We start from the raw sequence: 11,671 nt of genomic DNA on the forward strand, positions 1-11,671 counted from the left end.
GTATGAATGATTTGAACAATTTGATTTTTTTTTTCTTTACTTGATGCATTATTAAAATAATTTTATCCCTGATTTGTGAAATATTCTGAATTATTGGCTTTGAAAGTCAGAATATATCATTTATATTTTTCTTCATGGTATTTCAACTATACATTCAGACATAAACTGTCATTGTCAAACAGTAAAAGCAGAAAGATGCCTTGTAATATCAGTAGGTTGGTTACATCACATGAATCCCATACCAAGCTTTTGAAGGATAGTACCTTTTTACATTTCACAATGTTTTACTTGCAAACTTTAATAAAATGTGTAATGTTTTTTCTTTGGGCTGATTCCTTTCTATATTTCACATTGACAAATGCTATTGCTATTAAGCTGCGTTACAGCTCAACGTCGCAGTTCCTTGGGCATATGAAGAGTAGATCTCCTGTGTTTCTTAGTACACATAAAGGTATGTACTTTTTGTGTCAACCCCTACCACATTTCTGGCTGTGCATCTGTATAATCCAGCATCTCTTATTGTAGGATTCTGGATGATTAAGGAACCCTGAGGATGAAGGTACTTGTTCCCAATCAGCCGTGGCTGGGGGCTGACAATAAGCCGTGATCGGTCTGGGGTCTCCCATGCAACTTCTGCTTTGGGAATACCCATGGCCCCACAGTTGAGTTGTACTGCTACTCCTCTTTTAGCATAGGTGGCAGGAGCTGGACCACTAGTGATGCGGGGTGGATATGCAATGATGATGACTGAGACGGTTAGTAGGGAGCTTCCATATTCATTTGAGGCCCTGCAGGTGTATGAGCCTCTGTCATGGACAGAGGCTTGTTGGATTGAGAGGGTTCCATTGGAAAGAACAGCATAACGACCTGCTCTTTGAGGTCGGTTTAAGACCATCCCGCTCGGCAGGGTCCAGGCGAGGCGGACAGAGTCAGTGTTTGACAAGCAGTGCAGATGTAAACTCTGCCCATTCATGATACTAACAGGTGAGTTATACCTGTTATTGATTTCTGGCTTGTGTCCTGGCATTAATGTAACAGTTCTTTCAACCATTCCAGCAGCATTGCGTCCCAAACAACGATATGTGCCTGCCTCTGAGAGAGCAGGGTTACTAATGACCAAAGTCCCATCGGACTTGTGGAGGAATTTATTGAATTGTGCACCACTCTGTAGTGGAGAGCCATTTAGAAGGATCCAAGTCAGCTGTGGGGTTGGTGACCCATCAATTGAACAGTTGAGATTAATAGTCCTGCCTACAGTCAGTAAGAGTGACTCCATTTTAGGACTGTTAAGTTTTGGCTTCTCTAAAATATCTGTTACATCAAGCTGAACAACAAGCCTGGTTTCGCCTCCCTCATTACGAGCAACGCAGGCTAACTGGCCTGCATCGGTCATTCTCACTGAACGGATATCCAAAGTGCCATTGCGATGTACTGTCATTCGACTGCCATAATATGGTGCAGGGAGTACAACATTTTCTGGAAGAACCCACATGACACGTGGAACAGGGGTGCCAGTGGATTCACAGTCAATCAGTTTCTGCTGGTCTCTCACACTAGAAACTCTCATTGAGTTTGTGGTACCTATGAGGCCATTAATAGCAGGTGGAGAGACGAGGATTTCTACTCTGGCCACTTTGCGATCCTGCCCCGCACTGTTCCTGGCAAGACATATATAGTTCCCACCATCGAATCGCTGAACTTTCTGAATGACTAGAGTCCCATTATCATGTACAAAATATTTGTCTGAACCTGAAGTTATGGCTCTATTAGTGGGTGAAAACCACAATATAAGAGGTGTTGGCTCACCCTTGGCACTGCATTGCAGAGAGACGGATTCTCCGTACAGGACCCTGATTACATCATTTGTCTTATTAGCAATCACAGGAACATCTGCAACTACTTTTACATGCACTTTCATCTCATCTTTTCCAACCTGGTTCTCGGCATAACAAGTATAGTCGCCCTCTTCACGCATCCCTACTTCATTGAAGAAGAGGGTTCCATTATTGAAGACAACATACCTGCGACTTCGACTGCCAACATTACGTTCAGACTTCATGACGCTGTTGATCATGGTGCCATCAGGCAATGCCCACTGGATTTTAGGGTCAGGTAGTCCAGAGGCCACACAGTCAACTTTTAGGTTTCCTCCATACATCACCTTCTTGTCAGACTCTGTCTTCTGCTCAATTTTAGCAGGTTTTGCCAGGACGATGACCTTAAAGGGCATAAAATCATCCCCGACTTTGTTGCGGACAACACAGAGGTATTCTCCATCATCTTTCTCTGTCACAGATACAATGGACAGTGTACCATTGGAAGACACTTTTATCCTTTGATCGTAACTGAAATATACAAAAAGACATTATTATTATTATTATTATTGCTGTTTAATATGTGTAATTTCAGCACCGTAATGTAAAATGTTATTAACTGAAGATTTTTGCTTTTTATGTAGTGTTGCACTCTTGATGCTTGAGATTTCATAACCAGATGTGCCCTTCTTTTAGAAGAGCAGTTGCAGTGTTTGATTTGCATGCAAAGAGTAACATGTCTCATCAGTCAAAACAAGATGCAAAGTTATGAAAACAGTGTCTAAGTGCATGCTTTAAGGAGCAAGAGAAATGCTGAGAGATAGGAAAAAGAACACTATGTGTATATTTTTCTAAAGTGTATAAACCCAGAATGCACTATCCTGCAAAGGAGATGTGCTTCAGTGAAGTGTTTAGATTACCTGTAGTGAGCATCCACAAGTTTTTTCGATGGAGTCCTCCAGATGATCCTGGGTTCTGGATTCCCTGACGCAATACAGTCCAGGTGCAACCTGCCTCCATAGACGACATCTGTTTTTTGAGGCGAAGAGAATGTAATCTTGGCTCTTGAGTATATTATGGACTTCCTTACAGTCAAAATAATGGTCCTCTGTGCTGTGCCAACCACATTGGTTACTGAGCATTCGTACCTCCCTGCGTCTGTCAGAAAGAGACTACGAACATAGAGTGTCCCATTTGGGAATACAAACAAGTTACGTCCATTGATGAACTGTGAGGGACGGAGCTGCATTCCATCAGGGGTAATCCAGCCAATGGAAGGCAGAGGGGCACCCCTGGCAGTGCAATTCAAGTATGCAGTGCTTCCTTCTGGAAGAGTGACATTCTCATGTCTTGGTTGCTGAATGATGGGTGGCAAAGCCGCAATAGTCAGCCGAACAGATATGGTATCAGCACCCGCTGCATTGCTTGCAATGCATTTGTAAATTCCTCTATCCATGTGACTGACAGATTTAATGTGAAGCGTGCCATTAGGTAAGACCGAGACGTTGGTTTCAGGATTGGCTTGAGTAGGTCCACTAGAATGTACTATTTCCCTATCAGGTAGGACCCAGGTGATCCGAGGCTTAGGAACCCCTTGGGACTGACACTCAAACGCAACAGTTTCTCCAAGGTATGCTGTGACTTCACTATAGCGAAGCTGCAGCACTCTGGGGTGTTCAGCCAGAACAATTAAATTGACGACAATTTTATCTTCTCCATACTGGTTTTGGACACTGCAGAGGTACTGGCCCCGGTCCAGAGGAAGTACATTGTGGATTATGAGTGTACCATTAGAGGAGACCTCAAATCTTTGAACCCTGGTATTCTGTGTTACACTTGCCCCTGCAGGAAAACAGTGACAATTTTAGTACAGAATCAATGGAATATATTTCTACATGCATGTGTCAACAAAGTATTAAAAAAATAATTGTAATACTGTTAAATAATGATAAACCATATTTTTGCCTACCTGTGGATACTTTAGTCCATGAAAGGAAGGGACTGGGTTTCCCCACAGCCACACAAGGCAAATAGGCATCAGTCTCAGCATGTGCTGTTACTGATCTAATGTCCGTGCTGATGATCCGAGGTATGCTACTACCCTCGGGCCCTACTGTTGGTCTTCGTTGAGGTCCTCCTGATGTGGCATAATGTATCAAAGAGCTTCCTCTACCCTGAACACCTGGCCTACCAGGAAGTGTTTGCTTGAGTGAAGATACTGTTGAAGTTGAGTGAAGTGGTTGAGTCGTGGGTGTTTTTGTAGTGGTCTTTTTGTGGATGTCTTCCTCTAATTCTTCATATACTGTTTCCTCAGAAACACTGGCTAATTGATAAGGAAATTGTGTGACTGGAGGTCCTGCCCTGCTATTTGTTCTGCTAAGTTCTATCTTACTAATAATTTCTTTGCCTGGGGTTACAAATATGTCTTTGTCACTGTCAGGAATGTGATTAGCATTGTCTAGTTCACCTAGCATGCTTGCAGACGTGGGTGTATTTGGGTAAAACATATGGGTATGTACTGTAGAAGATTTCAGAGCTGTTGTAGTTGTTGTTGTGGCAATAATGTTTTCTTTTGTAACTGGAGGCAGATCAGCATTTTCTGATGGAGCCCAAGGATTCATGGATAAAGAACTGACAGTTGGAAGCCTGCTTGGGTTTGTTGTTGCAAGCACTAATCCTGGAGAGCTGTTGGGGCTGCCTGTTGGAGCCTGTGAACTCTGTTGTGCCTCCTCAAAAATTGTAGTGGCTGCTGTTGCTGAACCATGTTGCATTTCCAAATTATTTTTAAAGATTTCATTCTGGGTTCTTGGGGAAGATATAGTGAATGGCCTCACAGGAAACCTTCCTTCAAGCTCTTTGTAGGACAGAATGTTTTCAGTCTCTGTGGTGCTATATTGGTTGTTTGTTTTATCTGGACTTGCACCTGGAAGCTCCTCTAATTGTGCATGAGAGCTGTCTGATGTTGGGATCGAGCTGGGGTCTCTTGTAATTTTTCCCTGTTCAGTCTCTTCAAACTTTTTAGCTGCAGGGGTATGAATGCTTGTAAACCACTCATGAATGTCTGCCTTCACAGGAGGATTTGGAATATGGGGGGACAAGGTGGATTTGTTTTCTTTCTGTATAGTTGCCGTTTCTTGTTCTCTTCCAAAATTACTGAATATTGATGGAGACACTGGTACTATTGCAGTGTTTTTAAATTCTTGAGCTGGCTTAGAATCAGATGAGTGTCTATCCTTCGTCATAGATACATTTTCTTGGGATTTGGATGTATGGATTTTGTTATTCCTGCCACTGTATAATGGATCTGTGTTCTCTTCATGAGTCATTTTGCCTAGTGACGGTGGTTGGCTGTCTGTTAATGGAACAGTAATATTCATCTTGGCTCCTGCAGTTTTGGCCCATGAAGATGTTTCTATTTTAGCTTGAGAGGAGGCAGTTGTCTTAGTAATGACTGAAAACCCATTTGTAACCTCCACAGTTGAAGCTGAAGTGGGCTGTGGGGTGACATTTGTGACAAATACTGATGATTTAGAACTGTTTGTCTTAGTTCTAATTCGATTAGGCTTTCTTCGTCTTCCACCATTCCTCCTTCTCGAACTGGATGAGTTCCTAGCACGTGAGGAAGAAGCATTAAATGAATTAGTGAAGGTTGCTTTATGTCGTGAAGTGGGTTTGGTGGTTGGTGTCACAGTAAGAAGCAGTGGAATCTTTGAGACATTATGCATCTTCTGAGTTATGTGCTTCCGTAGGGTCTGTGGTCCTTGCTTAATTGTAGTAAGAATTTCAGTAAAAGAGTACACAGCAGTTTCTGTACTTGGTTCTGTGAAGGTTTTTGCTGTGGTTGATGCTAAGCTGTGATCCATCCTTCCCTGATAAACCTCTCCCACAAGCTCAGGGTTTTGCAAAACCCTGTGTTCTTCATCATCTTCGCCATCAGACTTTTGAATTGCTTCAGTTACCCTGCCACCATCCATTGTGTGGCTTTGGTTTTCCTGTAAATGGGTTCCATATGATGCTGTGCTCCACACAGTGCTCACTGCAACTCCTTCTGCAATCTCTGAATCTCCCAAAGAAAAATGGGTCATCTGAGGTCCAACTGTGGGTTGTGTGATATATGTGCTAACTGTAAACAAATCTGAATTTGGATCTGTTACAGGAGCAGCTATCTGGTATACAACATGTCTCGGATCCTCAGAATCCAGAGCTCTTATATCCAAGTTGTACTCAGTAGCCTCATTGGGCATCTGTGACATTGTGACTGAGTACAACACATCCTTTACTGGTGCCCTGGTGCCCTCTATTGTTGTACCTTCTGCAGATGATCCTTCAATTTTGTTAGCAATTTCTGACTGCTTTGTGTAGGCAGTCTCTGACTCCTGTATTTTGTTTGAACTGGTCTGAACATAGTTTGGAGTAGTTGTTTTTAAACTAGTTCCACCACTGCGAACTTTCGCCAAAATGTTAGCCCAGCGTTTTGGGTCTATTTGGTTGTTTGACACACTAATTTTTCTTCTTGACTCTACAGTGTTAACCCTATCCACTACTGGGCTACCTACTCTCCTCCTTGGTGTGGCAGGGCGTCTCCAAGAGTTCCTAAATGGATGGCCTCTCCTTATTCCCACACTTGGGACCCGCCGCCGATTGGGTAAATCCACTTGCCTAGGAAGCACTTTCTCTAAAAACTCTTCAGGTTCATTATCCCCAGAGGACTCCATGTCGTTTGTCACAAGGACTTGGGTTGAAACTCCCTCAGCAGGCTGAGGGCTACTAGAGTACTTCCTTAATGGGAGCAAACCTGGTGGCCTTGATATTATTACTTTTGTGGCCAAAGTATCCATCCCATGCTGATTTCCTGCTACACACTTATAGTATCCATTGTCTGAAAGCTGACTGTGTCGAATAATCAGAGATCCATTGGAAGCCACAAATATCCTGGAAATGTTTACCCACTTGTTTATAATGCTACCATCAGGGAGAATCCAGTGTATTTCAGCATCAGGGGATCCAGTGGCAACACATGGAAGGAAAAAAAGTCCACCTGTGAATCCTGTAACTGGCTCGGTTACTCCTTCACCTCCAGGAGGTGGATTGGAGGATTCCTCCACTGTTAGGCGAAAAGGGAGGATAGTAAGGTCATCTGAAACCTGTGCAATACAGTAGTACACTCCTGAATCAGAATGATCCACAGACTTGATTTTAAGAAGACCAGCATTTGATGCTGAAAGCCTGTTATCACCATTGCTATAAGGTGTTTTTAAAGTAGAGCCATCGGGTAGCATCCATTTAACTGTTTCGTTCCCTGAGCTTCGTATGGAACAGTTTATCTCAGCAGGACTTCCCACGACAGCAGCCTGCATTGTTCTAGTGTCATTTTTGGACTCAATTACAACCCAGCCCCTACTCTGCTGTCTTATAGATTCCTTTTCCATAACCTCAGTCATATGGGTGCTTAGAATTAGCCGAACACTTTTACTTGTAGACTGAAGTCTGTTTAGCTGAATGTCCATTGATGATTGCATTATCCAGGGTGGGTCAGCTGCTATGTTAGCTTTTACTCCTGTATAGTAAAGAGCATCCCTTTCAACATCTTGCCGATATCTGAAGCTTGTGTAAGGTTCCTTACTCAACATAATTTCTCTTCGAAGGTGGGCTGGAACATCACTGTAATATGCAATCAATCTCCACAACCTCTCATAACTGGACCTGTCAATTCCACACTTTAAATCTAATGTCAGAGTCACATTTGCTGATATTTGATACTGGTTAACATAGTCCCAGCCTATGCTAGTCAGCTCTCTTGGCTCAGTGACAAGGCATTCCAAGTCTACTTGATGTCCATGTTCATCTGACAGGCCCAGGGAAATGTTGCCAAGGGGTTGACGAAATTCATCAACCGTCAAGAGGTCACTTTCTGTGTCCTCTGGGGAAATGGCTCTGTGAGCTGTGCTGATGATGGGACTATTGCAAGTTGGTTTCTCCAACTCCTGGAGCTGTTCCTTCTTTAGTTGTTTTGAGAAACACATAGGACATAGCTGGCCATCTGGATAGGCTTTGTCCTTTTTACATTTCAGCACTCCTGGAAAAGAAACGGGGGTGGTCGAAGTACAGTAAGTGGACATTCATCAAGATAAAATAAAGTGATAAGCATTGGAAACAGTTCTGCAACCAGTTTTACTATTATGAGTTCAGTATAATCATAAATAACATTATATAATCCCATGCAGATGATAATTACGGTTCATGATTTCTACTACTTTTCCCTCTGAACTGATACAACATGATCGTCCATAATTATGATAATTACCTGGTGAATTTTTATTCCAGTCTTTGAACCACCTCATGCGACAGTCACAGGTCCAAGGGTTCCCATGCAGGGAGAGATTCTCCAGGTAGGGCATGCCTGCCAGCATCCTCTGTGACAGAGTGGTCAGTAAATTATCAGACAGGTACAGGTGTTTCAGATTGGAAACTGGGAAGTGTCCAAGAACAGAGAAAGTGGAGAAGGTGGCTGGGTGGAGCTGCTGAAGTTGATTGCCCTCCAGTTGGAGAAGGCGAAGAGACGTGAGGCCTTGGAATGCATCGGGGTGGATGAACTCAAGTCTGTTGTGATCCAGGTGCAACCTAGTGAGACTCCAGAGACCCATAAGGGTCTGTCTGCTAATTACCTTCAGTTTATTATAGCTTAGTTTCAGCATCTGTGAAGAAAGAGGCATTTTAACTCGGTGTCATTTATTGTAATAGTTGTTCCATAAATATATTAAATGTCATTGCGAACAGTAGTACAACAAAAGAAGTACAGAAATAATGATTTTTTTAAAGGAAAAAGTTGACAGTACCTGAAGCGATGTAAGGTCACGGAATGTTCCATCAGGAATTTGATGCACATCATTGCCATGCATTAAAAGAAGCTCCAGTTTCCGTAATCCAGCGAAAGAGCTGTAAGTTATTCTATGTATAGTATTAAACCTGAATGAAGGAGGGACATGAGAAGGGGTCAATAAGATTAAAGGTTAATTATGCAATGATGTTGCAGATTTACTATAAAAAATAAATAAATAAAAAAAAAGTAATCAATTTCAATGGGGGAGACCAGAACTTGTTTTGAGAAGGCTATATGATTTTGAATTAAAAGTCTAATTGCATAAATATGTATTTTCTCCACCAGGGAGATTTGTTTCAAATGCCTAGTTATAATAATTAAATAATTTAAAAATGAATTCTGTCATGCCCTACCTGGTGAATATCATATTTTTGTAATGCTGTTGAGTAAACAAGTGAACACAATAAAACCACACTTACATACATGGGTCAGCTAAGCTGATTATAACTTACAAGTCTGAACTTTGTTCCCAGGAACAAAATGTAATTTTTATACATTTTAAGTCAGGGCAAGTTGCCCTATGTGTTTTTATTTTAAAAATGTATACAATTTATTATTTACAATACTTCTTGTTTAAACCTATGTTCAAACTTTATTTTGTTCATTACATATCAAATTGTTGCTTAATAAATTAATTTGTTAATCATTTTGCTGTTTTTATTTAATTTGATTTAAAAATAGACTGGTGACAACAATTAAGTGAACTGCATCTTAAATTTCTTGTGCAATAACAGTAGAAATGTACCTAACTGAGTTAAGTTTTTATGCAGAAATGGAAAGAAAAGTGTGACAACTAGTCTGTCACCCCAACGTACCATCTCAAATCCTTCCTGGGAGAGTCCTAAACATCCTGAATAGTTGAATGTCACCTGTAAATGGTCGAAATATCCCTGACGTTTAACATCATCAAGGGAAATTCCCACTAACCTACAAATGAACCCACTTGGATTAAATATCTTAAAACAACGAGAAATGAAACCCAGTTTCAGCATGTTTCGATGACCTGCATGATAATCTTCACAAGATAAATCACTTTTAAAAGTGGGTGTGCTAAAGTGATCTTTTAAGAAAGCTGATATCAGAAAGCGATGGGGGAAAAAAGCAATGTCTAAGAATAATAAACTCATGACACAGTCATTCTTACCCCAAATTCATCCGCTCCACCTGTTTGGGCACGCCAGCAGGCACCGTGAGTAAAGAGCGGAACGTGCAGTGCACCTCTGCGGGCTGCTGGCAGGCACATGGCCGTGGGCAACACCGTACCACTACAGGCAGTGCTACCATCACCAGCATCAACAAAACCTGAGCATGAAAGCGACCCATCTTCAGCTCCACAGCAGCAAACACCTTTAACTGCAGAAAGACGCAAAAGCTGAAGCGGCATATTACAAAATACTGTCAAACATTTCCCCCCGTGACTTCTAATACATAAGATAACATCTCGGTGAATCTATATTTATTGAAATTTAAACGGCGTTAAATGTCACGTTAATGATTAATCTCCTTTACGAAAATTAACCATGGTTTTACTACAAATAAAACTAAAAATCCATGGTTACTAAACTATAACCAGCCTATAGTTAAACTATAGTGATCACAAATTAAGCATGGTTTTGCTACACTAACCATAGTTTAACCATATGGTAGATATTTGTAGTAAAACTGGTCATATGGATTGAAATCAGTAGCCTACGCCAAAAAACAAAAACAAAACATGGTTACTACACTTTTACTATAATAAAACCATGGTTGATTTTAGTAAGGGTAACAATTGAATTCTTGCTTAAAAATAAATCAGGGAGCGCAGCTGAAATATTGAACTCCGATTTCATTCAAGAAAAGGGAAAGAGCAAACCTTATGTTAACTTTGTTAACCGGAGATCATTCCATTTACAATCCGGCATGATTTTGATCCACAGAACCCTTCAAAACTGCATTTCCAAGGATCATGTGATAGTCCATTTACTTCAGGCAGCAAATTATCCACTGATGATGAAAAGCTGAAAATGTTTTCATTCAGGTTTCAACTTCTTATTTCTTGTCGTTTCTCTTCTTAGTCCAAAATGAATCCAACTGGTTGTTTTCTTATTAGGGGAAACGCCAAAACAGTATAAATCACAAAATTCTTAAAGAAAGAGAAGCGCAATCCAGCTGTGAAGCTGCGCGTTCTGTTGGAAACGTGAGAATGGAACTTTCAGCTGGCGGTGGTGCGCGTGGATGCGTCTGCGCAAAGAACGCAGGGCTCGGGGGAGTGACCGACTGTGAGCCTTTTACACGCGTTCCTGAAAGTAATGCTTTAGACGACACGAGGAGCTGCTGAAAAGCACACCGCACAGGAAAAAGGTAGTGCATTAACCCCTCATGTTAGAGGGGAGAGAAAAATGCTTGTTAATTATAGCGTTAGACTAAAAATCACTGAATTTTAGTTTTCTTTTCTTTTCCCACCTTACACTTTGGGTGTTTCTGGTCAACAAAAAAGCTCATACATTTCTCATTATGCTATATTATTATATATGCTAATTTCATATATAATATAAATAATTACAGTATATACAACACATATAGGTTTCACTTTATTTTGATGGCCCCTTTAATACATTCTATTGACTATAAGTAATGCTGCACCTACATTTCTACTGAATCTCATTAGATTGTTAGTAGTGTATTAGTTGACTGGTAGGGTTAGGGTTAGAATAAGTTGACACGTTCTTGCAAAGTTACTTATAGTCAGTAGAATATCTGTTGGGAGATCAACACAATAAGGAGTTAGTAGATATGAAGCAGACAGTCTACTAATACTCTTATGAGGGTTTGTAGTTGCAACATTACTTAGTGTCAACAGAATGTTCAAAAGGGACCATCAAAATAAAGTGTTACCCAAATATATAATTACAGTGCTGCTGGAAAGTTTGTGAACCCTTTAGAATTGTCTATATTTCTGCATAAATAAGACCCAAAACATAATCAAATTTTTACA

At 41.0% G+C, this 11,671-nt stretch overlaps 1 protein-coding gene across 1 annotated transcript; it reads right to left on the reverse strand.

Annotated features, from left to right (window-relative positions):
* Positions 1 to 431: 431 nt before the first annotated feature.
* On the reverse strand, positions 432 to 10,906 carry mxra5a (matrix-remodelling associated 5a). Its single transcript, XM_058769789.1, has 7 exons — positions 10,550 to 10,906; positions 9,839 to 10,047; positions 8,651 to 8,780; positions 8,119 to 8,509; positions 3,784 to 7,890; positions 2,735 to 3,656; positions 432 to 2,345 (listed from the first exon to the last, which is right to left on the reverse strand). The coding sequence occupies exons 2-7, from the start codon at positions 10,015 to 10,017 to the stop codon at positions 437 to 439; spliced, it is 7,638 nt and encodes a 2,545-aa protein (XP_058625772.1). The 5' UTR covers positions 10,018 to 10,047; positions 10,550 to 10,906; the 3' UTR covers positions 432 to 436.
* Positions 10,907 to 11,671: the final 765 nt, after the last annotated feature.

The sequence above is a fragment of the Onychostoma macrolepis genome, chromosome 01 (genome assembly GCF_012432095.1).
Source record: "Onychostoma macrolepis isolate SWU-2019 chromosome 01, ASM1243209v1, whole genome shotgun sequence".
Lineage (NCBI taxonomy): Eukaryota > Metazoa > Chordata > Actinopteri > Cypriniformes > Cyprinidae > Onychostoma > Onychostoma macrolepis.